The 25,532-nt window shown below is 50.2% G+C and overlaps 1 protein-coding gene across 2 annotated transcripts in view; it reads left to right on the forward strand.

The window, feature by feature from the left end:
- LPCAT1 (lysophosphatidylcholine acyltransferase 1) overlaps nt 1-25,532 on the forward strand; it is a 42,651-nt gene extending 17,119 nt beyond the window's left edge. The window contains exons 2-14 of one of the 2 annotated variants that reach the window (XM_087815358.1): nt 437-579; nt 8,034-8,248; nt 9,938-10,050; nt 11,366-11,426; nt 11,748-11,806; nt 12,256-12,290; nt 13,438-13,492; nt 15,095-15,177; nt 17,384-17,509; nt 18,127-18,280; nt 19,973-20,071; nt 21,639-21,780; nt 23,178-25,532. In XM_087815358.1, the coding sequence (XP_087671484.1) occupies nt 437-579; nt 8,034-8,248; nt 9,938-10,050; nt 11,366-11,426; nt 11,748-11,806; nt 12,256-12,290; nt 13,438-13,492; nt 15,095-15,177; nt 17,384-17,509; nt 18,127-18,280; nt 19,973-20,071; nt 21,639-21,780; nt 23,178-23,362 (1,470 nt within the window). In that variant the 3' untranslated portion in view covers nt 23,363-25,532. Of the gene's footprint in view, nt 1-436; nt 580-2,556; nt 2,631-8,033; nt 8,249-9,937; nt 10,051-11,365; nt 11,427-11,747; nt 11,807-12,255; nt 12,291-13,437; nt 13,493-15,094; nt 15,178-17,383; nt 17,510-18,126; nt 18,281-19,972; nt 20,072-21,638; nt 21,781-23,177 lie in introns of those variants that run through there. The other variant, XM_016212150.2, reaches the window with a different exon arrangement.

Here is a 25,532-nt window from a genome sequence, read left to right on the forward strand (position 1 = left end):
CCATGTTTGCACTGTCCTCTAACCTGCTGCCCCTGCCCACAGAGCCCCAACCCACCTTCCCGGCGTCCTCCCAGCTAGACCCGTGGTGGCACATTCTCTGCTGGGCTTCCACCCTGTGGCTTCCTTCGTCTGGAAAGCCACCGAATTCCCTGGTCTTCCTGGAGCACTGTTGACTCCAGTAGAGAGCCCCGCACCCCATTCCTCCACCATTCTTCAGGGGTGACTTTAGAACAGAGCGGGAAGGTGGGGCAGCAGGTCGCCTGTGACCCTGGGTGGGACGTTGCTGCTGCTCACCCTGCCCAGCCATTCCTGAGATGACAGCACCCTGACCAGGGCAGGTCTAGCACTGGCTCCTGGGCAGCTTCCACATGAAGATTCCACAGGAGAGGTTCCCTGGCGACAGTGCTTCCAAATGACCTCGGTCTGTCTCCCCCAGATTGCGGTCATGACGCTGACACTCTTTCCCGTCCGGCTGCTGCTCGCCGCCTTCATGATGCTGCTTGCCTGGCCCTTTGCGCTCATTGCTTCCCTGGGACCCGCTGAGAGGGACCTGGAGCAGCCCCTGGCCTTGTGGCGGAAGTAAGTCCTGTCTGTGATGCTCTGATGTGGGGAGTCACAGGGCCATATCTTTGTCCTCACAGCTTCTGTCCACCCACTGTGGGCTAGTCTATCCTCACCTTCCCGGGCCAGTGTGCACCAGGGCTGCATTGCCCCGGCTGGGACACTGCAGCCCCCTGTCACACCGTCTTCAGCTTCTAACAGGGTCCTTCCAGCCACATGGCTGCTATTCCCATGTCCTAAGCACAGAGATCCTCCATTTTCCATGTCCCCCAGCCCTCCAAGTGCCAGCTGACATATGTCTCGCTTGCTGCCCCTCGTCTAGTTTCTGCAGGGTCATGTCCCTTTGCTTGATAGACCTGACTCTTTCCTTGCTTTTACACACTGAACATTATAAGCCACAGTGCTCTGTAGATGGACGTGTAAACACATCCAGCTAAAGACCCAACATGGACCTCAAAAAGATAAATCAATCACTGTGTTTTCTTGTTTATTTAAATGTCTCAAGCCCTTCTGTAACTCACAGTAAATGCCATTAGTAATGAAAATGTCAGTATGGTGTAAGGATTTTGGTATTTTCAGTGTGATATGTCATTCCTATTGAAAACCCAAGTGCTGACAACCCTTCTATGTCTTAACATCCTCAGTCAATCATAAGGGTCCTTGAATAGTTTATTCAGAAATAGAAATATTATTAGTTTAGTATGGGAGGTTGGCCAAAGGGCCTACAGGCCAAATCTGACTGCCACCCGTTTTTTGTAAATAAAGTTTTATTGGGATACAGCCACGCCTACTCATTTATACACTGTCCAGGCTGCGGTCATGAGAGCGAGTAGCTGTGGCAGGGGCCACATGGCCCACAAAGCCTAACATATTTGCTACCCAGCCAATGCAAGTAGAATAGATTAGCTCAGTCCCCCTTTCTCTGGAAAGTGTCTGAGCCACAGGTATGATGATGCTCATGGGAGGATGTGGGAACTGGCGTCTGTCCTGAGCGTGGGCTCCCCTGATGCCCACACACCCTGGTCAGCCACAGCAGTTGCAGGGCAAAGGTTCAAAGGTCTGCTGAGCTATTGCCAGGCTTGGGGACATTCCAGGTATCCAGGGGACCCTTTGCACGGGGCCTTCATGCACCCCTTCTCGAGGTGTTTCATGTTCTTAGATCGTTCTCAGTTTCAAATGGACCACGGTCTCTCTTCTTCCCTAGGAGACCCGAAGGCAGGCTGTGGCCATCTCCCCACTCTGCACCAAGCATGGCGCTTGGCCTGGGGGTGCTGGACAGTAGTTCCCAAGCGAATGAGTCAGTGAGAGGAGCGAGCAAGTAACTGAATGAATAAGCAAGAGAAGGAAAGAATGAATGGATGAACCAGTGCTGTTAGGCCCAGTGTCACTGTTCCCTGGACACAGTGGGCCGTGCTGGCTATGGTTCTTCAGTCCGCCTTTTCGGATTTTTCATTTCTCTTTGAAGATCACGTTTTACGCAGGTGGTGTTTTTTTAATGTTATGACTGTAAAATATGTATTTAGTATCAAATGCATAGTCGAGCAAAATAAATCTAGACCAAAAAGGAATCAGAATTTCCATTTCGGGAGGTTGAGAACCCATAGCTAGAAAGCAGAGATTTTGTAGTTTTTGACAAATTACAAGTGATTCGATTAAAAGTTTGGAATTTTAGTAATAGTAGGAAACTGACACTTCTCAGCACTTTTTGTGTGAATTCTTGTTTCTCCTGCTCTGTTCTTAAGCATAGCTCCCCCTGCCTCCATCTTCCTCTCCCAGCTGCAGATTCCATCTTTTCAAAATAGATGACTATGGGCTGGTTTCCATTCCTCAAGCTAACTCCAGGCAGCCTTTCTTGTCTATGAATAATTCACTTTGCCTCATCGAGTAATAAATGGGCCACAGCAGACAGTTCCCACAGCCCTGCCTCACAGATGCCTCATGTGAACATCCCATGCATGTCAAGAGCCCCATGCAGAGAGACGCAGGGTGTCTTCACAGAGACTGTGAAGACGCAGGGTATCCAGGTCCACAGAGACTGTGTATCATCCTCTGTGTGTGTGTATATGCAGGTGAGTTGAGTGTGGGCATGTGTATTTGCATGGGTGTATGAGCGTGTGTGTGTGTGTGTCTGCACATGTGTATAGATGTGTTTGTGCATGTGCATTTGCATGAGTGTGTGAGCTTGCACATGTGTGTACATGTGCTCGAGCTGCACACGTCACCTACATTGAATTTTTGCGGCACAGCCCTCAGGGTCTTCACGCAGCATTGTTAAGGGGAACTTACTGATGCCGGGCTGGGGATGGTGCTCAAGGGACAACAGAACAGGAGAGAACAGACACAGCACAGTGGACTCCTCAGAGGCAAACACAGACAGTGAGCCCGAGGGTGGGACCCAGTGAGGCAAGAGGAAGCCAGTTTTGAAATGACAGTGTCCAGAGCATATTCACTTCTCTTGCGCGCAACGGGGAGCACTGTCATGCAGTCGGCAGGGAGGTGGGTCCTTTCACGCTGGGTACAGCTGTTCGGTTCTGAGTAGACTGATGTTAGATTAGGGAGCATTTTTGCTGAATGTAAGTTAGAGTCATTCAACAGTTCTTAAAATAAAATCTTAGATTTTTTTAATGAAAGGAAGGACATGCTTTCGCAAAAGGCACTTACTCTAAGTTACTTTCAAAACACAGAGTGTTGTAAAAACTGTAGCATCTTCTTGCAAAACCTGACCAGCAGGCTGACACCTGAGACAGGTCAGGTGGGCCCACAGTGATGACTGGTCATGGTGCTCACCCTCCCAACTCATGGTAGAAAAAGGGTGTCTTAATCCCCTCAGGTTGCCTTAACCAAGCACCACCAGCCGGGGACTAAACAACAGACATTCATGCCTGGAGTCTGAAAGTCAGAGGTCAGGGTGCCAGAGGTTGGGCTCCTGGTGAGGGTCTCTTCCTGGTTACAGATGCCACCTTCTCGCTGGGTCCTCACAGGCCAGAGAGCTCTGATCTCTCTTTCTCTTCTTATAAGGACACTGGTCCTATCAGATCAGAGCCCCCCTCTATGACCTCATTTAACCTTATTTCAAAATACAGTCATGTGGGGGGTTGGGCATCAACATAGGAGTTTCGGGGACATGATTCAGTCCTGAGTGCTCCGTGTAGGGACTCACTCCACTCTCGGATCTGAGAAAACCACCTTCATGACAACTCCTGATGCCATGTGTCCACTGGAGGCTGGAGACTGGACTTGAACTTACTTTAGCTTTTCTGCACTCCTGGAAGCCTCTCTACCCCAGGGTCTCAATTCGGGATTCCTAGAGAAGCCCAGCAGCCCCTACCTACTCCTGCATGTCTGCAACTCAGCACTGCCTCCAGGCCTGCTGTCCAGGGACCGTCCCTGCTCCTGGCCACCCTGGCCCAGCATTGAGCTCGAAGCTCCTTGCAGCTCCAGGACATGGCCCCAGGCCCCTCCTGTTCATTGTCAGTTGTCAATGCTTCACTCCCCCAGGTCTCATCAACACCCAGGCCAGCTGTCACCTCTCCCATTGTCTGGGTGCTGCTTTCTGTAGCAAAACTGTTTGAAAGGTGCAGATCAGTGGTCTCCAGGACCATATGGATCTTAAAGACCCAGGTGGATTGGGCTCTTGCCCCACTCTTCACATGCCTGCATATTCAGGGACCAATACCCCAGCAGTCAACCCCAGGGTTCTATGTCAGGATGCTCCCTCCATCTGGACACATTGTCTCCTCAGTGTCCAGTTGTTCCCTCACCTCTGTGAGCCCCTTCTTGTCTTGCTGGCTGCATCTACCTCTCCCTGACCTTGGCTGCAGTGAGTCCCTGTACCCTCCTTGTGAGCTCATCTATTTCAGGGATGTCCATGACTATCCATAGGCCAATGGCTCTTAGACTCCTTTCTCTATCCCAGACCTCTCTTCCAGCCCAACCCCAGAGCTGACCTGTTTGTAGGTGATCTCCAATTCAGTGCACCCAAACAGAGCTTCCGGGCTCCCATCTCCCACCTGTTCCACCTCCGTTGATAGGACTTCATACTGTTTGTGGCCAGGCCAGGCCCAGGAATTACTGGGACCCTCCCTCTTTCACACCTCCCTTTCACCAGCAGGAAATGTAGTGGCTCCACCTTTAGAACACACTTGACCCTCCACCTGGTCCCACTGCCTCTGGCCCAAACCCCAGAGTAGCCTGTCACCTGCTCTCATAGCAGTCAAGGGTCCTCTACAAATGGAAGTCAGAGCTTGGCTCTCCTCTGCCTCAGCTCTGCAGGAGCTTTGTGACTGGGTACTACAGAGTAATACTGTCTTCCTGTCAGCGCCTGCAGTGCCCTCGTGATCTGCCATTCGTCCCACAGTCTTCTTTCTCCTCCCTCCCTCCTTCCCTCCTTCCCTCCCTCCCTCCCTCCCTCCCTCCCTCCCTCCCTCCCTCCCTCCCTCCCTCTCCCCCTCTCTCCAGCCACGTGGGCCTCCTGCCTCTTCAGCATGTTATTTACTGCTGCCCCAGGACCTTTGCACAGGTGATTCTCTCCCTTTGATGTGTTTCACTCAGATATGCACAGGTTAGCTCATTCCCTTCATGTCTGTGCTGTTGCTGACTCTCCTGACTTTGCTTTCCTTTTATTTTTATTGTTTCATGGGCGATACCTCTTTCTAATTTACTCCACAATTCACTAATTTTTAACAAAACTCATTTCCCACCCTACAGAATGAACTGCAGGTGGGTGGGATTTCTGTCTGGGTTCCCTGATGTGTCCTCATGCCTGGCAGAGAGTGGGTGCTCAGTGGACATTGCATGAATGGAGGGAGTAGAGTAGCAAAGGAGAGCAGGAGATAGAAAGCTAGTCTGTGGCCCACCCTTCTGGGTCCCACTCCTCGGTGTCCGCTGTCTGCGTATGCTTGTATTTTGTCTCCTGTAGGCCCCGTGACCCTAAGGAAAGAGCTGTTATTTGGTCTGTTGAGGGCAGACCCCCAACTACATGGCAGGAGACAGCTCAGTCCATTTGCACAAGTTCACACACTGCAGCGCCCCCTCGTGGGGGATTAGAATGCACACCCATCACAGTCATTGTGGATGTTTGTTCTTTCCTGACACCTGTGATTCTCAGTTACATGCACATGACCTGTTTGAACTTCACTTCCCTTGTATTTTTCTCCTCTTTTACAGAATTTCAATCTTTTGTTTCGCCTTGTACAAAAAGCATAGTGAGCCTTGAGTGTAGCCTCAGGATGCTCCGTCTCATGGTCCCTGCTGCTGCCGAGACTGTAATCTCTTCCTAGTGTGGCATCGCTTGGCTCCTGGCTGCTGCCCTCTTGGGCACCATCTACTATTTCCTGGGCCTGTTTCTGTGGGGGTTTTTCTTTTTCTTGCTTTTTGTCCAAGATTATCTAGAATATCAGGCTCTTTTCTTAGAAAGAGGACGTGCATAAGGAACTTGGACATGTTTTGTGTCTGAAAATGTCTTTGTTTTCCCTGCACAGTTGATGGATAGTTTGGAAATAGAATTAAAGGTTCTAAATCTTACGTCCTCAGAGCTTTGAAAATGTGGGTCTGCTGCCTGCACCACCCACAGTGCCAATGCTGGAATAACCTGCTTGTTCCTTACTGGGAGGCCTTAGACTCTTCTTTGTCCTTGGTCATTTGAAAAATTCTTGAAGGATATTTCTAAGTATGAGACTTTTTTAAAAATTCATTCTGCTCAGCACCTTGACAGGACGTGAAGATTTATGGCTTCGCTGGGCTCTGAGAAACTCTTCCTCATGCCTTATAGTCTGTCCCTCTCATTTTTTCTGCACGTTCTGCTCCACATTTTCCAGACTTTCTCATGAATTGATTATTTCTGCACTGAGATTGTTGATTTCCAAGAGTGTTTTATTGTTCCCTGCGCTTCTCCAATGGCCTCGCTCTTGACTTTCTGTAACAATACTGATGACAGTGTAGGTTTAACACACACACACACCGTGCCTGCACTGTGGGCCTCCTCAGTTCATAGTCTGTTCCCTGTCATGGGGCTGGTCCTGCCCACATGTCTCAGATTCTAAGGTGCCCACCTGTGTGATGAAGGTAGAGCAGAAGGTGGAGGTCCCCAGCCTTGTGTAGGTAGATCTGTGTCCCAATTCATGTTCCTTTGGAAAAGCTCAGGGCACCTTGGGTCTGTCATCATTGCCTGAACTTTGGGGTGAGTGGCACTGGGCCCCAGCGTTGAGTAGTGGGCAGGGCTGTGCTCTGAGGCCGGCATCCACGCAGCCTTCCTGCAGTTTGAGTGGGGATAGAATTCCACCAACACCTTTGGAGAACTATCAGTAACACCACTCCGCCCCTCCCATATTTCTATTGAGCTTTGATCTGAGGTGGTGGGTGTGTCTCTAATAGAAAGATTGGGATTTGATCCCCACTGTTTAACAGCTCTCCTCTCCCTCCTGCCTCCAAACCTGCCTTCAGGACAGTTCCTGTCCCCACTGCAGCTTCCCCCACAGCCCTGTTTCTTCCTCTTTATACATCAGTGGGCATTACTGACTTTCATTTCTGTACATGTTTTTATTGTGAACAGTAATATGCATTTAAAACATGCAGTTGGACGAATAATAAAAGCGCATACCTGCACGATCCCACCGGCTTGAGCAGTAGTGCTTCGTGCTCGATCCCAACATCTCGGTGTGCAGCCTCACAGTCACTGTTCATCATCCTGAAAAACAGAAATATTCCAAACAGCTCCTCAGGGCCCTGTGCTCTTCTGGCCACTGGTGACTGCTCAGACCAGTCAGGCCTCATCTTCTGGAATTTTCTTCAGGGTTTTCAAGCCCCTTGGGAGGTCAGTCCAGTGCAGTTTGAGGCTGTTGTGTTTCTGTAGCCATTTTACCCAATTCGATAAGCAGGTAAACCAGTGGCCAGGTGAGGCCTGGCTCCTTATAAAGGTGACTCCTTCCCGTGGACTGGCGCATGTCCTGCTGCTGAGACTGACTCGCTATGCCATTCACCCACATGTGGGTGGGGAGTTTACACGGCAGGTCTCTGCTCCTAATCTTAGCTCTGGGTTTCACTCCATATTTTAATATGTGTTTTAGGTGTTTTATCATTTAAAATGTATATACTTGGAATGCCAGTAAATCTCTTCGTAACATTTAAGGTATCGGTGTCTTTAACTTTGGCCCCGTGTGCTTTCCTGTTATATTCCAGGGTCACGTGTTGTCTTAAAGCTGCTGAGTAATGTAACAGAGCAGGCTCTTTATTTTCTTGGATAAATGCATGAAGAAAACATCCCACTGCACATTTAAATAAAGAGAGCAGCACCCTTTTTCCCCTTGTGGGATGTTTCAGTAATAGCTGTTGCAAGGATGAGCTGTCCCTGGATGACTGAGTGAGGTTAGCGCTGAGACCCCAGCGATGGTCTCTGTGTGACTGGTGTGTGCATAATGGGGTGGGGGGGGCTGGGGCCCACTGCTGGCACATCTGACCTGCACCTTCTTTTGCAGGGTCGTGGACTTCCTGCTCAAGGCCATCATGCGTACCATGTGGTTCGTCGGTGGCTTCCACCGGGTCACTGTGAAGGGCCGGCAGGCCCTGCCCACTGAAGCGGCCATTCTCACCCTGGCCCCGCACTCCTCCTACTTTGATGCCATTCCCGTCACCATGACCATGTCCTCCATCGTGATGAAGGCAGAGAGCAGAGACATTCCGATATGGGGAAGTGAGTGAGATCCCTCCCCAGCCCCAGAGTGTGGGAGCACACCTACTGGTCGGAGCAGGCCACCCTCACGGGTCCTGGGGGTTAGGAGTTCAGGGTGCCGGCACAGTCTGGTTGGGAGAGGACCCTGTTGTGGGTCGCAGAAAGCAATGTCATCACCCTCCCTTTCTTTCTCACTGTCGTTTTAGCAGAGTTGGGAATACCTGGCAAGAAAGGAGGAAACAGTTCATAGAATGGTGAAAAGGCAGGATGTTCAAGACACAGGGAAAAGAGCAGCACTAAGGTTCACGTGTCTGGGATGTTGTGGGCCCTGCAACCCAGCCAGATAGAATTTTATTATATTTTTGTAAATAAATGTTCTCGTTCTTTGGAAGACCACTAAGAAGTCAGGTAATAGTATTCCTTACAAGTAATGAAAACACTCAGGAGAGGAGCTGGAAGCTCACCTTGGGCTCAGCAAGGACCCAGGCGGAGCAGGGGTGACACAGCCTCACTCGCCCTGGGGGGTCACCAGCTGCCTTGGTCTCTAGCTCAACCTCGTTCCTCCAGAACGAAGCTGTCACTGAGGACAGTTGTACTTCAAAGTTGGTTCAGCCCAGCTGTGCGTGGCTCAGTGGTTGAGCATTGACCTAGGATCCAGGAGATCATGGTTCGATTCCTGGTCAGGGCACATGCCCAGGTTGCGGGCTCGATCCCCAGTGTGGGGCATGTAGGAGGCAGCCGATCAGTGACTCTCTCATCATTGATGTTTCTATGTCTCTCTCTCCTTCTCCCTTCCCCCTCTGAAATCAATAAAGATATTTAAAAAATAAATAAAGTCAGTTCAAAGTGTTCTCTTCTAAGAAGTATCTTCCCGCCTTGAATCCTCTTGCAAGAGGACGGATGTCAGCTTTGGTCTAGGGAGCCCTGACCCACAGTCAGGATGAGTGTCCCAGGTTCTGCCACAACAGCACCACAGACAGGCGGCTTAAACAACAGGAGTTTATTCTGCCCCAGTCCTGAGGCTGGAAGTCCAACATCGAGGTGTTGACTGGGCTGGCGCTGAGGCAGAGCCCATCCCAGGCCTCTGTGGCTTCCAGGGGCACCCGGCAGTCCTTAGGCCCCTTGGCTACAGTCACGTCACTCCCACCTTTGCTTCCCTTATCACACAGTGTTGTCTCCCTGTCTCCCTGTCTGTCTGTTCTCCTTTATAAAAAACCCTGGTCGCTGAAAGGTCCCACTTCAGTCCACACTGCCTCCCTGTCCTGGAATACATCTGCAAACACCTTTCCAAATAAGTTCACCATCAAGGTGTCTAGACATGAGCCTGTGTTTTTGAGGGACACAGTCCAAGCCACAACAAAAGCCACGTGCCTGGGCTCTCTGACGGAGCCTCTGGGCCCCATGCCGTCATTATTTACATGGTGACAGAGGCGCTCTGCTCCCTGGTGGGCCAGCCTTGTTCCGCTCTGTCCCTGATTGACCTGTGGATACTCAGTGTTAGTTACTTTGGGCCTCATGTGCTGTAAGGCTTTGTGCTGTGGTCTGAGTTCAGCAGAAGCTTTGGTGTTTCTGATTTCCATGTGGTCAGGCAAGGACTCCCGCCCGCCCCGTGGCACAGCCCTCGGGACAGCTGGGGGGTCTCCCCTCTCACCCAGTCCTGCTCAGGTGGAAGCAGTGCATCGCCATAGGGCAACTTGCCTTCTCTTTCAGCTCTGATCAAGTACATACGGCCTGTCTTTGTGTCCCGGTCAGACCAGGATTCCCGCAGGAGGACGGTGGAGGAGATCAAGAGACGGGCACAGTCAAACGGCAGGTGGCCGCAGGTAACACAGCCCTGCTTACATTTGTTCCAAAAGATGGGCAAGGGGGGGGGGGGGTTGGGGGGGGAGACAAAAGAGCCAGGACTTGCCTTCCCTGGGGCTGGATGTGTTTAGTTTCTTTTTATTTTGATGAGCATGCAAATCCAAGAATCTGCTAAATATCAGGTACTTTTGGTTTTGGAATTTTAAAATTAAAAGAAATAAGGAGAAGCCATTCAGACCCGCACCTGAAGTTCCCCTAGTCATCTTTATTGACGACAAATCTTTTTATAAGTTCTGAGTCGGAAAGGGCTGCTAACCTCCCTGCTGGGGTCAGCACAGTGTTGTATCTGAGTAGTGTGTTCGTTTGTAAGGTGCCCACTGCTTCTGGGCATCCTGGGCTGAGCTTCCTGTCACATGTCTGGTTCCTGACCCAGACCATGAGGTATTGGCCTCAGCTGGAGTTAGCTGTAGATGTATTTGACCCACACTGTGTTTTTCTTCTTTTCAACTGAGCCAACATTGGGAAGCTGGATGTCCCACTGGACTCTGGGTTCTGGCTGCTCAGGAAACACTAGAGGGCCTGGCGCTCGGCACCTGTGCCCCTGGGTAACCACTTGGAGAGGTTCCCTGGCTTTCACCCCTACAAGTACAGGTCGTTCCCACTCCTCCTTCAGCTTACCTGCCTGACCGTTGGCCATGCCAGGATTGTACCCATGCTGGCTCAGTGCCACCTAGAGATGGCCTTCTCTTCAGGGACCCAGAATTGAAAGTATCCACATGGTCTGTAGTTTTCAGCAGTGGGGAAAGTTCACATTACATTGCTGTAAGTCAGCACAAATCAGTGATTGGAAGTCCAGTGGGGATGAGTGTTGCTTAACTGTGGCTTCTGTTGGTGTTTCCACTTGCTGGCCAGCACCCGCCTCCTTCCCTTGGGGCCATCCTGAGTCCTTTAGCCGAGGGCTATCATCTGTGTGCCCTTGCCCTGCTCTGCCTGTGGGACACCTGCTCCCCATGAACAGTCCTCTTAGTGCAGTTGTGTCTGGTCCTCATGGAAGCTGGGAGGCAGGGACCACGTTTCGCCATCTACAAGTCCCTGGTCTAAGAAGGCGTGTGTTTTGTCAGTTTGTGTTGCTTCCAGATTTTAATAAATCCCACAGTTAGAGAAGAAATCAGCATAAGCTTCCATAATGCATTTCAACTTGTTCAACTGAAAATGATTTAAGTATCTAAATTATGTCAGCAATAGAGAAATAGATTGTGAAAATTGGTACCTGTGCACTCTGAATTATGTCCCTTTATTGCTGAACTTTTTTCTTTTTTTTATTTTTATTTCAAGATAATGATTTTTCCAGAGGGAACATGTACCAACAGGACCTGTCTAATTACCTTCAAACCTGGTAAGTAGTTTTCTTAATTATTTTTTTTCTCCTTGAGAAAGTGGGGGCAACCCTCGCTCCCACTGGTGCTCCCAGTTGTCCCACCAAGTGCAGCTCAGCCTGGAGACGCTCCTGTCTGCGTCCTGCCAGCGGGGCTGCGGCCCCAGAATTCTGAGTATTTCCCACACAGATATGGAGGGAACCTTCCAGGCACTAGATCGCTGCTGACCAGGAAGGTCCGGCAGGAAATCTCACTTAATTCTGATGCCAACGTGAGACATGCAAGCGCAGGACCTGCTACCTGGCAGTAGGTCAGCATTCCTCTGTCCTTTTTTCCTGCAGGTGCCTTCATCCCTGGAGTTCCTGTCCAGCCTGTGGTTTTGCGGTACCCAAATAAACTGGTGAGTGTGTTCTCCTGCAGATTTGTATTGAGGCAAATGGCCTGGGAGTGAGACTGTGAGGTGTTTGTACCAGTTTTCTAATCAGCCCTGGTATTCCAGAGTATTCCCCAGTATTCACACACTGAATCCTGCCTTCATAGGTCAGGAAGTGGTGGTCCTCCTCTCACGTGATCAATCCTGACATTTTCATTTGAACCCCACCCCCGCCCAACGCACACACACACACAGTGGCCTCAGCAGCTCTCATTGCCTAGTTTCTGCTCTAGGAAAATTTCAAATTAAGATATTTAAGTTCCACCCTGGCTGGTTTGGCTCAGTGTTTAGAGCATCAGCCTCTGCACCAAAGGGTCTTGGGTTTGATTCCTGGTCAAAGAGCCCATGTGGCATTCACAGGAATTTCTGGTGCCTGACTCCAAGTCATGTTTCCTCCATTCATTTCTTGTCCCCAGGACACCATCACGTGGACGTGGCAAGGCCCTGGAGCGTAAGTCAGACACTGCTATCTCGTTTGTCCTGTCGTCCTGGGAAGGTGCTCCAGTTACTTCAGCAAATGTGAAACCTGAACACATGACCTACTGCTGTTTGACAGCAGTTAGGTTCAGCCTGTTGTAAAAACTAAATGTAAAAATCTGGCCCATCCTTCCACCCTGGGTTCCTGGACTTAAGTTAATTGTGTTCAGCCCCATTTGGAAGATAATTGTGAGAACTCTTCTTTTCACACCCTGCATCTGTCAGCTCAGTAATTGCCATCCTAACCCTGAAGACAGCAGACCTCCAGGGGGCTGTCCTCTTGCTCAGCTATTGGGGGGGGGGGGGGGGTAGACAGAGATTCCAGGCACATTGACCTCCAGGGTGCTGCCTTTTGAGCTGGTGTTTGGAAATGGAAGGGTGGGTGCTGAGGCCAGCAAGGGCCCTCCCAGGGGGCCTGGGGGCCTTGCCAACATGTTTGAAATAGAACACTGGGGAGGTGCCACGAGGAGCAGCATGTACGATATGTGGTCTTCACATTTCTGAGGCTGGAGTGTGGAGGGTGGGTGGTGAGAAGCAAAGTAGAAGTTGGGAGAAGGGCTGGAAGGGGTTCCTTTGGGGTCCTGGTGGCCTGGGCTTGAGGCTGTCAGTGATGAGGCAGAAGTGGTGTGAGAGTTAAGATGGGGACTGTATATCAAGGAGGTAGTGAACAAAGACACAGGGACAGGATTCCAGATGGCTCCCCATTTCCAATTCCTGCAAATAAAAGGGTGGTAATGCTGGTTCTGAAGTCATGAATCTGAGAGTCAGACTTGGGAGTGGCATGACTTAGCGCCTGTCTAGTCTGTGCTGCCATGGGATGACCAGGGCAAGGACAGTTGAACAAGGTTTCCTGAGTTGGAAAGCAAACTTGGGGAATAGTGGCTTGCAGGGCAAACTAAAGCTGCAGATATGGACATATTTAATAAGAACAGTGAAGACCGCTGTTTAATGAAAGTAGCCTTTTCTCTCACTGTTGTATTTTAAGGTTCAGATTTAGGAGAATTAACTGCCCAGTACTGCCCTCTGCAGGGCAAGGGGTCTAACAATTTTGTTCCAGAATTGAAAGTAATTCAACTAAATGGAATCTTTTAACCAATGCTATAAATTTATTCATTTTTAAGGTTGGAAATCCTGTGGCTCACCCTGTGTCAATTTCACAATCAAGTTGAAATTGAGGTTTGTATAAATACAGTGTTATACAATGCTGTGTTGGGATTATAAATACATTGTATCAAGGTATTTTATAGATACAATGTTATATTAGTATCTACTCAAATATAATGTTATGCAATGTTACACTGTCTATACAGATACAATATTATATAGGTGTCTAAATAGATACAGTGTTAGTGTTATGTTGATGTTTATATTGATACAATGTTACATTGTTACTGCATAGATACAATGTTATGTCATCTATCTCTTTGAACTCTTGCCATTTCATATGGCTCCTTAGAGGTGCTTTCCAGTAGTTTTGCATTAATCACTTTGTGTGTCTTGGATGATTTTGAGTCTACTCAGATAGGATTTTTTAGATCAACAAGGAAACTAAACCTGTCTATTCTTTTATTATGGTTAACACAGCTTAAGGGCATATAAAATTGCACATATGCAGTGAATAATTTTTTTAGCTTTTATTTTTACCTGATACTAATACTGCTGAATTCATACTGCTAAATTTGTCATACTGTCATTTTCTCTTTGATGCTTGGTCAGATCATGTAGCCTTCCTTTCAGTTTGCATCCCATTGGATGCCTCAGATGAAGTTACAACACCCATCCTCTCAGCTAAATTAAATGCAGTTATATTTGTTCAGCTTGTAAATTTTATCTGAGTGAATGAGAAACAGAGTTTATTTTCTTAAAAAGGGAATTAATAGGCTACTCCTGCACTTGAAAATTAAAGATGAGTCGTATGCAACTTAAGTATTTAATGAAACAATTTACTACCTTCTGATAAATTTTGCAGAGTAAAACTGACTACAAATGAGATGGCTTTCTGCCAGGTTTTTCACTTCAGTAGACTGGAAGCCACTTAATACTCAGGAGCTGAAAGGGCCTTGGCCTGAATCCAAGGATAGCAGCCTACTGCTTAGGACATTTTATGTGGCTTGCCTGCTGGTGGCCAGGAGCACAGTGGAGCCAGGCTCTGAGTAAGACAAGCTGGGGCTGCTCTGGGCCTCCCAGTTGAAACAGCTCTATTTCAGACCTGGCTTCTTATTATAAGCATTGAAAAGAAGCTGTGTGCCCTCTAAATGTATTTCCTGGTGTTACTCCTCAAGATGCCAATGCTAATGTGAGGAGCTGTAAGCCAAAGGTTAGAGTTCTGTGATGAGAGTTGATAGGATTTTAGGATATTCCTTGGTTCTTAAATATTCATACTAAAGAAAAGGGCTTAGTGGTGGTGGTTTGCCTTTATGCAACACAAAACTGAGACCTTTAGAAATGAAAACACACATGTAATTCTTTTACATCTAAAGACTAAGCCCCTGCATGAAATTACAAATACAGTGCCCTGGCTACAACTTCAGTGTCGGGGGAGTGGGCACTCCCAGTGAGGAACGGCAGGTTGGGAGTTGTCACACACACGTGCATGTACGTGCACATGGTGGCTGCATGTGTGCATGTGCACGTGTGACCTCTTCAAAGGTGATTCTAACGGGAAGAGCTTTGACAGATCTCAATTTTGTCAGGCTCATGATTGTCACTCATGCTGGCGTTGGGTAAGGCGGGTGTCTTGTGATACTGTGGGAGTAATGCAGCCTCCTCTGTGCTCAGTTCCTTCCCGTGTACAGCCCTTCAGAGGCGGAGAAGAGGGACCCTGCCCTGTACGCAAGCAACGTGCGGCGCGTCATGGCCGAGTGAGTGCGCCCTCTCCCTCCTCCCAGCCTCCCGGATTCCTTGACCTCCCTGAGTATTACCCAGTACTCTTGCTTCCCTGCTGTTTTCCTCCTTAGCGTTGCTAAAAACAAGAAAGCCAACAGCATTTGGAAATGGGTTCTTGCCAAAGCTAGTGAACAGCATGGACTGCACCTGTTGGGCATACCTTATGTCTCCTGTTTTTGTCAGATGACATTTCTGTTTGTTCAGCATTTGGAAGATGCTTAAACATCACTTAATTTCACGAATATCCATAGCCATCAGTCACTCAGGTGCTGCATGTATGGGCACCCCAGTGCTGATGGGCAGCAGAGCGATCAGCGAGAGCACTGGCTTGTGCAGACCTCAGGGTCTGGGCTGGACGTCCTCAAAGCTTCACTGTCCGTCTCCCCATACAGTGTTTATTAATGTTCCTGCTCCATCTTACCACATTCAGTGTGGTAATTGTACATCTAACCTTGTACAAATATGCGTCCCACTGGTATGGTGCCCGTGCCGCAGTCAGGACCACGCTCACCTGTTTCCTGCCGTTCCTGGCTTGTCCCAGGTAGTGGTAGTGTCAGCTCACACACCTCCCCCTCTAACCGCCTTCATCCCTCCTGTCCCGTCCTCTCCCCCTCTCCTCCTCTCTCCTATTCCAGGGCAGCAGGGGCTGCCTCTGACTTTGGCCACCTTGGTGCCTGGAAGGGGGCTCAGCAGCTCAGCGGCTCTGACAGTGAGTGTCACTTGTGTGGGGGTCCACGCGGCTGTCTAGGGGTTCCTAACAGTTGCTATTGCTGGCCTGTGTGACAGACTTCTAGAATAAAACATTTCAGTATACCCCTACTCTAATGCATTCTGTGAGACTATATTGGGCAAAATCATGCATTCTCACCTCTACATACATGAATTAAAACTCATCAAGGTGTTTGGTCTTTGTCCACGGGCTCCTCAGAAAGTTGACGCTAGAGACAGAGTGCAGCAAAACACCCCCTCTCACCGTGGGCACCCACCCTCTGAAACTCCTCCCTCTCTTTCTCCTTCTCCCTCTCCGTATCACATACTAGCCACAGGGATAAACTTGATTCTCAACTTTTGGGAAGTCAGGGCGCTCAGTGACACCCTTGTTCAGCCTCTTGATAAAAATAAAATATCCATCCATGGAGTTGCAGGCTCAACATGTTAGGTATAAATATGCTTAGTACACATTGAAATAAATTAACTATTAACATTTTTAAAGAAATGTATCCTAAAGATACTATTCCTGTGAATAGAGAGGAATCATCATATAGTCCATGGAAGGGGACAGATAACTCATGGGGCGCTCCCTTGCCTCAGCAACTGCAGGACAATTTCAGTAGCTGTTACCTCCCTCATCTTTACTCTCACCTTCAGATACACCTGGAAGGGGCCAGGATCCCCAAGGGCTCAGTGGACAGTCTCTGAGCTGACCGTGTCCCGCCTTCCTGTGGAATAGTCTGAGGCACTGCTGACAGGGTTCTGGCCTCTGTCCCCAAAGGGTTATACCTGAGTTTGTTGAGAATGTCAGAGTTCCTGTTTCTTCCCCACGTGATTGCAACTGTTATCGTGGCAGCAGGAGCTTTGATCCAAATAATTGCGAGCCCACTCAGTTATAAGGTTGGGAGCTGTTTAGTTTTCTATACTTCATAAATTTCCTACCTTGAATGTTTTCTTTAATAGTCAGAAAGGTTATTTTTCATGGACTCTTGACACAGCTCTGAGAATGGCTGAGTTCTGACTCCACAACTTCAGGGAAGTGTCAGCTTTTATAAAAGCGATCCCTGGTCACCTGTAAAGAGTTGAGCTTCTCCATAAAACACCCCCGTGGGCTAGTGTCATCATCTTAAAGACCAAATGCATGCTTGTTTCCTAGTGGGGCGCAGACTGAGATAATACTGAGCTAACAGCGAAGCTGGAGGCAGCTCTTAGGTGTTTATGTTTAGTGTTAAACTTTCCACATGGCCCCTCTGTGCATCTTGGTGTTCAGAGCCCTCCCCTCATATACTAATCGTGTGTGGTGAGGGTGCCGCGGGGGCTCAGGGCAGGATGTAGGACACGCATGCTGTCATTGCCTCTGCCAGCGTTTCTGCATCAGAGCTGACTTAGGAGAGCCCCAGGGAAGCTCCTGTGAAGCAGGGTGGCCGCTGTGCAGGGTGCTCATAGTAGGGGCCCTCCTCTCTGCCGTAGGGCCCTGGGAGTCTCTGTGACCGACTACACCTTCGAGGACTGCCAGCTGGCCCTGGCGGAAGGTCAGCTTCGTCTCCCTGCAGACACCTGCCTTCTAGAATTTGCCAGGCTGGTGAGGGGCCTGGGGTGAGTGCCTTGGTTTTTTTTTTTTTTACTCTTGAGCAGTTTGTCAGAAAGGATGCTCCCTCAAATGCTGTGACGAGCATCAGGGTTGCAGCGTGTGACACGGCAGTTGCGATGTGTTCAACAACAGTGAGAGGAAAGCTTTGTGCTGGACCAGGAACTTCTGGCCAAACCTAACGGGTCTCCACCCTGCAGGTTTTGGTGACTGAGCTGGAGGTCGCAGCACACCCAGGGCTGCCTGCCGTCACCTGAGACGAGACAGGGAGTCAAGGAGAGAGCCAGAGGGCTTGTTCTGTAGTTTGGTTATGTTTCTTTTTTCAAATACCAACTTCAGTCCACACAGATGTCTTAAAAGCCCTAATGGTTGGTGCCAGCTCTCTGGAGCTACCCCAGGAGGACGTCCTGGCTCACAGAGCGCCCCACTGAGGGTGTAAGTGCCTAGCAGACACACAAAATGCGTCACGTGCCTTTAAGTTACTAGAAGCCTCTTTTTGAAAATCAGCTGCTCGGTCTATAAATAATTTTGATATTTTCTTGGGTTTTAAAACAAGACAGTAAACGTCCTATTTTTGGCATTCTCTGATTTTATTGGAAAAAACATTTTCTCTTTTTTTGTTTAGCCTGAAACCAGAAAACCTTGAAAAAGATCTGGATAGGTATGCGGAAAGTGCGAGGATGAAGAGGGGTGGGAAGATCAATGTCTCAGAGTTTGCTGCGTACCTGGAAGTCCCTGCCTCAGACACGCTGGCCGACATGTTCTCACTGTTTGACGAGGTAGCACAGGCACCCAGCGGGGGGTGGGGGGAAAAACCTTTGTCTTTTCAAAGTCTAAAAGGTTTTCCTTGCAATATAAACATTCTTTAGACAATTTTGGAAGCAGAGAAAGGAAAACCACCCTCGGTGGCCCCATCCTACCAGCCCACCTGTCCTCTGGGGTTTTTTCTCCCATGTGTTTAAATGCACAAGGGATTTGACATTTAAATTAACATTTGCTGATAAACATGTTTGTAGTTTGGGTTTTCTTAAATCAGGTCACTAAAAGGATGAGTGACATCACACAGTGAAGCCAGCCTGGCCTGTGGCCCCTGCCATATTTCTTCCCCAGAGGCCTCCACTAACCCTGCTCAGCCAGGCCTTCGGAATTTCTAAACAGTGGCCTCTTTCCGGACAATCAGCTTAGAGGTTCCCCATCAGCCTTCTGTTGAGAGCATGGGAGTCTCTCCCCAGGACAGCACTCCCTCCCCTCTCCACCAGGCACATCATAATCAGGTTATATGGCTAAACAAAGTCAAACATCACTGCAGCTCTGGAAATATGGGTGGCCTTTTGGGGTTTGGGTGAGTGGGAGACAGAGAACCAGGCTGCCATGTAACCAGAAACTGGCCACGCCTGGTAATTCCTGTCTTAGTGCGGACACCTATGCTGTGCATCCTGTGGGAGCCAGTCTTGTAGCTTGGTGTGTGTGAAAGGGCTCCTTCAACCATGAATGTCCCATGTGAAAAACATAGTGTGTCCCGTGTGACACATTGCATGTTCTGTGTGGCCACAAGGCACAGCGTTATCTGGCGTGGGAGAACCAGGAGGATCAGGTGAGTGATCTGGACATGAGACTCTCATGAGTTTGCAGGTTCTGCAGCACCACAGTGTGTGTGGAGGGTGTGGACCCATCTGAGAGACCCCCTGACATAAAGGCAGCTTTACACTGTTGAGGGTGTGGATTTCTGTTGCTGTTAGAGCCACAACTGTGGCTACATTTCACTCGGGAACTTTGACAATAGTGTCAGGTTTAAAATACGAGAGTGAGCATGGTTTTGGCCAGTGACGTCTCCTGGTGACATCTCCTGGTGATGAGTTGTTGGTGACCTTCATTGAGCCCCAGACATCTTACCATAGTGGGTGGGTTGTTCATGTTTGTTTTTTACTGTTTCAGGGGCACAGTGGCCTTACAAGGTAGGAATATTCCCCATTTCACAGAGAGCCTCAGATCTGAGGCTAAACACCTTCCCAGAGCCAGGGGCACATAGACTTGGGCCTGGTGTGCACTCAGTCTGCGTGGTACCTGCAGCTGGCCTAGTGCTGCGTGTCCGTGTCCAGCTCGGGAGTCACCTTTGTTTTGCTTGCTCACTGTGTGGCCATCAGCAGGCTAGGTTTTCAGAGCCTGGAAGTGAGCCTTGTTGGCAGGTTTTGTTTTTTTTCTAAAAGGAAAGCCTTCACAGGCAACAGTCACCATGTTGCACGTACTTTCTCGAGCAGCTTCACTGACGGTTGCATAGACTGAAAATTATAACGGCCTAAAAAAGGGGAAAAAGCAGTGGTTGGGAACGTTCTTCAAATGCTCTCATGTAGACAAATGATCTCAAGTTTGCGTGGAACTAACCTTTAGTTAACACCCAGCGGCCAGTGTTGCACCCCAGCTCTCCCACGGGAGGTAGCCAAGCTGCCCCTGAGGGCGTCTCTCTTTTGCAGAGTGGGAGCGGCGAGATGGACCCACGGGAGTACGTGGTTGCCTTGTCTGTCGTCTGCCGGCCAGCCCAGACCCTGGACACCATACAGCTGGCGTTCAAGGCAAGTGCGGGGTTCACTTGAGTTTAATTTATGGGGACAGTGAGATGTGGGTTACATCAGACCTGCGATGTACCTTTAGAGTCCATTATAATGTGGTAACAACCTATGTTCACATAAGCTTATACCAGCCATTGTTTGTAAAAATGCACCCAAACCTCCTCAAATCATATTCCTCCTAGAATAGTCATCCTCACTCATGAGAAAGGCATAGGACAGGGTCCTTCTGAGCCCTGGGGCACTTGGGCAGGGCAACTGGGTGCCACATGTCTTACTGGCTCTCCCAGCATGGCCTCTGAATCAGCCCGTTGACTGGGAAGAAAGCAGGGCCCAGGGTACTAAGCAGCCCAGACAGGCCATTTGCCACTGGTGCTGGGAGTCTGGGAGCTGCAGAAGTCCCTTGATGGGGTCCCAGCCCACCTGCAGATAGGGCTGGCCTCACCAGGACACTGTCACCTAGGATGGAGTTGGGCCAGCTTTGCCCACCTGAAGACACAGTTTTATCAGGGTCTCAGAGTGGGTGCTTCTCTCAGGTTCAATTCACATTAGCCAGACCCATGAAAACCTGATGTATAAGTCAGGAAGCTGCTTGTCTCAATGGCTGGAGAAGCCTCTCTTGGTTCTGACGCAGCAGACCCTCTTCATAGCAACACTGGAAAGTTCCCCTCAATATAGGTCGCTAATGTGGATCACGCCAGGGGGTTCACTGGGCAATGTCAATATTTGGTAGCTCCTGTCTTGGGAAGCCTGACCTGCCTCCTCCAGGCCTGGGCAGGCCACATCCAGGGACCCCGGGCCTGCATCCAGGCCACCCTGTGGTGTGGGCTCATGATTCCTCTGGTGACCTTGCCTTCAGCACCTCCTGTTCTGATGGGCCCCTGCCCTACAACTTCTCTTAGTCACCCAGTAGAATCTGTAACAGTTGTTGGGGAGGTGCTTAGCTTGTTTCTCAGAACACAGAGCATGACCATTTGGGGGCCATGTGCCAAGGCTCCCACCTGAGGGGCAGGCATAATGGGCAGTGGGAGGAGGTGGCACCAGGTAGAGGATGGCACCCCTCTTCCCGACACGATGGAGCATGTGTCACCAGCACTTCTGGGAAGCCTTCCCTCACAGGGAACTGGCATGGATGGTAACAGCTCATGCTGCCCCGTGGTGACTGCTCCATCATTTGCCAGAAACTAAACAGAAGCCATCAGAAAGAGGATGTGGTCAGTGGGTTGGCTACCTTCTAAAGGTCAGGCAAGGTGCTGGCTGATTTGTTTCATTGAGCAAAAGCCCATGTGTGCCAGGCAAGGCCCAGAGCACAGGCACCATCCCTGACCAGGTGGACAAACGCCATCCCACGGAGCCCACCTGTAGGTGGGAGGGCAGGTGACCTCTCAGAAGGCTCAGCACTCCCCAGGGTATCAAACTGGTTCTGGCTATTCTGTCTGGTGGGTTCAAGGCCTGCTGGAGAGCTAGAGTACCAAGGCAAGGGAAAACAGGCCACTCTGGACAGGCAGTTGGAGTTGGTGGAGCCCGAGGACAGAGGAGAGGGACCTGGGGTGATGCCAGCCTTGCCTTGCAGATGTACGGGTCCCAGGAGGATGGTAGCATAGACGAGGACACCCTGTCCAGCATCCTCAAGACGGCCTTAGGGGTGGCGGAACTCACCGTGACCGACCTCTTTCGGGCAATCGACCAGGAGGAGAAGGAGAGGATCACGTTCGGTGAGGGTCCCCGGGGGCAGGGAGGACAGCCCACTTATGCAGGAAGTGGGGGCACACATGGTGCTACCCACCTGTGCTCGCCAGGCCACCCTATGTCTTCCGCAGCACAGAAATTCTCAGGAGGAGGGTTTTTCCTGAAACCTGGCCACGAAGGGTGGGAGCTTTTGAATCTGATTTCTGCAGGCAGTTAATAGAACCAAATTCCAAGCTTGGCTGTAGAGATTGGACCCAGGATAGACGCCATCCTGGAGGCTGCAGATGTGTGTGTCAGGCCAGAGCAGGACATCCGCAATCAGGGTTCCAGATCAGGATCCCAGTGCAAGAGCGAGTCCACCCGCCCATGGGGACTGACTGCTGGGCAGCTCCTCTCTGGGAAGGTTTTGGCTTCATTACCTGTGGCTACACAAAGTGAGACTGCCCAGATCCTCGGGGACCAGGACCTGAAACCTGCCTGTGGGCTGAGGAGAGGGGTGGGCAATAGGATCTCAGAAGGTCGCCTGCTCAGCACACTGGCCAGCGTGCACATTTGGAAATGAGTAAGTGTTCTTGCTAAAAAACAAGCAGACATTTGCTCAGGAAAGGTCATCGTGCACGTCTTGTTTGGACATGTTTTAAAATTGCATCCAAATGTCAGGCACGGGTGTGGGGTGGGAGGTGGTTCTTAGCTGTGTGTGTGTACACATGCCGCTCCCGCATGCATCTACATTAAAGTAGGCCCTGCTTCCCAGTGGAAATGGGGGTTGTTGATGAGGTTTGTAGTGAGCCTGACCAACAGCAAACTTCTTTAGTAAAAGCCGTTCCAAGTTTCTAGCAAGGAGAGATGCACGTCCCTGGAGCCTACAAGCTTCCACACCCAGGCCTCTGAGCATCACCTGCTCTCAGGATGCCTGAATGCAAGCCTGAGGGTGCTCTCCACCCCAACACCGACCCTGGGTCACTGGGAGGTGTACAGGCAGGAAGCATTCGGGCCCTGTGACCAGCTCACAGGGTGACCCTCCGTGCACAGCTGGTCCTCCGCAGTGCTCAGACGTGTCCATCAATAGCACCTGCCTCATGGAGTATCAGTCACCACGCGGACGCTCCGTCCTGTCCCTGAACCATTCCTCTGATGAGCAGCGTCTCCCTCACATGTACACAGTCCCCACTGAACTCAGAATCGTTCAATTTCTTTAGATTTCCCTGAAGCACGAGTAGCTGAGACGATGCAGTGGCTGCCCCTTTGCTTTCACTGTGGTTTTGTGCACAGCAGAGAATAACTGAGTGCAGATTCTGTCCTCACCTCCAAGACCATCACCATAGACCCCACCCCTGCCAGAGTGAGCGGGGGAATGCACGGAGGCCCAGGGAAGAGCTCCAAACTGGATGCCCCAGTAACCATGGTGCCCTTGTCTTTCCAGCTGACTTCAGCAGGTTTGCAGAAATGTACCCCGACTTTGCAGAGGAGTATCTGTACCCCGACCAGCCACCTTTCCAGAGCTGTGCACAGATGCCCCAAGCTCCCACCCCCAACGGCTTCTGTGCTGACTTCAGTCCTGAGAACTCGGATGCTGGGAGGAAGCCTATGAGTAAGAAACTGGACTAGGACTGAAGGTGCTGGAGAGACGAGGTTGCTCCCTGGCGGTGGCCACCCCACCTCCACATGGCCGCCAGCCCGTCTGCTGTGACCACCTCCGAGTTCCACTCTCCACATAGGCTACACGGTCACTGTCCCCAGGCCCGAGTTCCAGAGCCTGGGGGTGTTTCCACTTTGCTTCTCTGTGAGGCACTGGCCTGAGGGGTGCCTGTGGAGCACCAGCCATGCTCACGGTTCCTGGACTTTTCACGGGGAGACCGCGTGGGCATGTCCTGCCCATCTTGGTGGGGCTCTGGGAGTCTCCCTGCCGGTCAGGTCCTCAAGGGGCTGGGTGGACACCAGGTGTGGCTTGTTTTCACCCACTGTGTCCTGGTTTTAGATTTTCATCTCACTCTTCCCACACGGTCCCTTTTGGTCAGTTTGAGGTGGCATGCACAGGGGGGCACCGCCACACGCACTCGAAAAGAGGGACATGCAGCATGTGTTTGGTCAGCACAAACCCTCTGCCAACCTCTGGAGTCACAGCATGGCCAACCCGCCATCTGGTTTTTAAACATTTCTATATTTGTGGGAGTTCATAAGTATTTTATAAACTTCATTTAGATACTTCAAGAAACTTTCAGCTTTTTTTTTAAAGAAGAAAATTGTTTTTCTACTTCGTTTTCCTTTAGGGCCAGAGGATATTTATTTATAGGCCTTTTTTGATAGAATCTGAGGCTGTGTGTGTCTTTGACCACTTTCTCTCTGGCCTCTCCCAGGTCAGCTGCTCTCCTGTTTGGGCCACCAGGAGTCCCAGCCCAGAACTGCTCTTTGCCATCTGTACTCCTTATTAACCCCCCTCTTTTTTTTTTATAAATGTTACCAGCTTGGTATTTGTTTTAATATGACGTCATCTACTTCAGTGTAGTGTCAGCTCCAGTGGAGGCATTGATCATGGGTGGCAGGAGTTAGGCAGGAGGTAAGGACTGGTCCCGGCTCATTTCTTGTGTGTGCGGTTGTGCACTTCAAGCCGACTGCTGCCCTGGGATAGACTTGTAAGTCCTGCTTGGAGGGCAGCCGTCTCCCCTTTGCTGCGGCTCTGTGGTAAGCAGGGGAAAGCAGCTGCCTCTGCGGACAGAGGAGCTGCATGGACGGGAACAGTGTGTAGAGTAGCAGGAGTGGGCCACAGCCTCGTGCCCCTGTCCCTCCTATCACGGTGATGGGGGCGGCATCAGTTCTGATGGAAGAATTCGGGTCCCCTCCCTGAGTAAGGTGAGGAGCGTCCCTCCTGGCACGAGAAAGGAGACAGTGGTCTTGCCTTGTTCCTCCTGCATCCCCTTGACCATTCGTTTAGGACATAATGGGAACCTGTCCTTGAAGCACAATCATAACCGCAGACTTCAGTTTGTGCCCTGAAGCAAAGCCTCTGGGTTCCTTCGGGGGGGAATTTTTTTTTAATTTCTAAAGTGAATTTTATATTTGGGGTATCTCCATTGAAAGTGACCACCAGGGGCCAGAAACACAGGGAAAATGTTTACTAATTTCCTGAGGCATCCATGACGTGCATTTCTACCAGTAGACGCCAGGAAGACCCTTAACTCCAGGCCAGTTGTCACCTCCACCTTGTTCCAGCTGCTCACTGCCAGCCAGGACGCAAACAGGGACAGGGTGCCGAGGTCTGTTCCGGGCGCTCAGCTTGCTGGACACAACAGAAACTCAGATGCAGCCTCGGTAGCTAACAGTAATTGATTTTATAATTGTAAAATGCATAAAGATTCATTTTTAAAAGAAAAACCTACCAATGACCAATGAAGGAGGTGAATAAACTAAGATATTCTGTGGACAGGGGCCTGAACCTGTGGCCTCCGTCTCCCATGTCTGCGGATGAAGGGTTTTGAATGAAATGCCATTGTGCATTTTCAGGAAAAAAACCTCTGATAAGCAGACTTTGAATGGATGTTTGCTCCTCCTGATCCACTTTCTCTCTCGTAGTGACTCAGTGGCATTCAGAACTGTGAGTGTACATAGTGTCGGAACGAAATCCCTTTAGCATAGACAGGGACAAAATGGGCAGGCGCAGCCCTGGCCCCGCCGCCTGCAGGGCCCTGCTGGGACGTGGGGGCCCTGCTGGGAAAGGTGCCATGTGAAGAACTTGGGTTTTCAGTGGAATGAATAAAACATAAAGTCCTATGTACTTGAA

This window comes from Miniopterus natalensis, chromosome 3 (assembly GCF_054644295.1).
Source record: "Miniopterus natalensis isolate mMinNat1 chromosome 3, mMinNat1.hap1, whole genome shotgun sequence".
Taxonomy (NCBI): Eukaryota; Metazoa; Chordata; class Mammalia; order Chiroptera; family Miniopteridae; genus Miniopterus; species Miniopterus natalensis.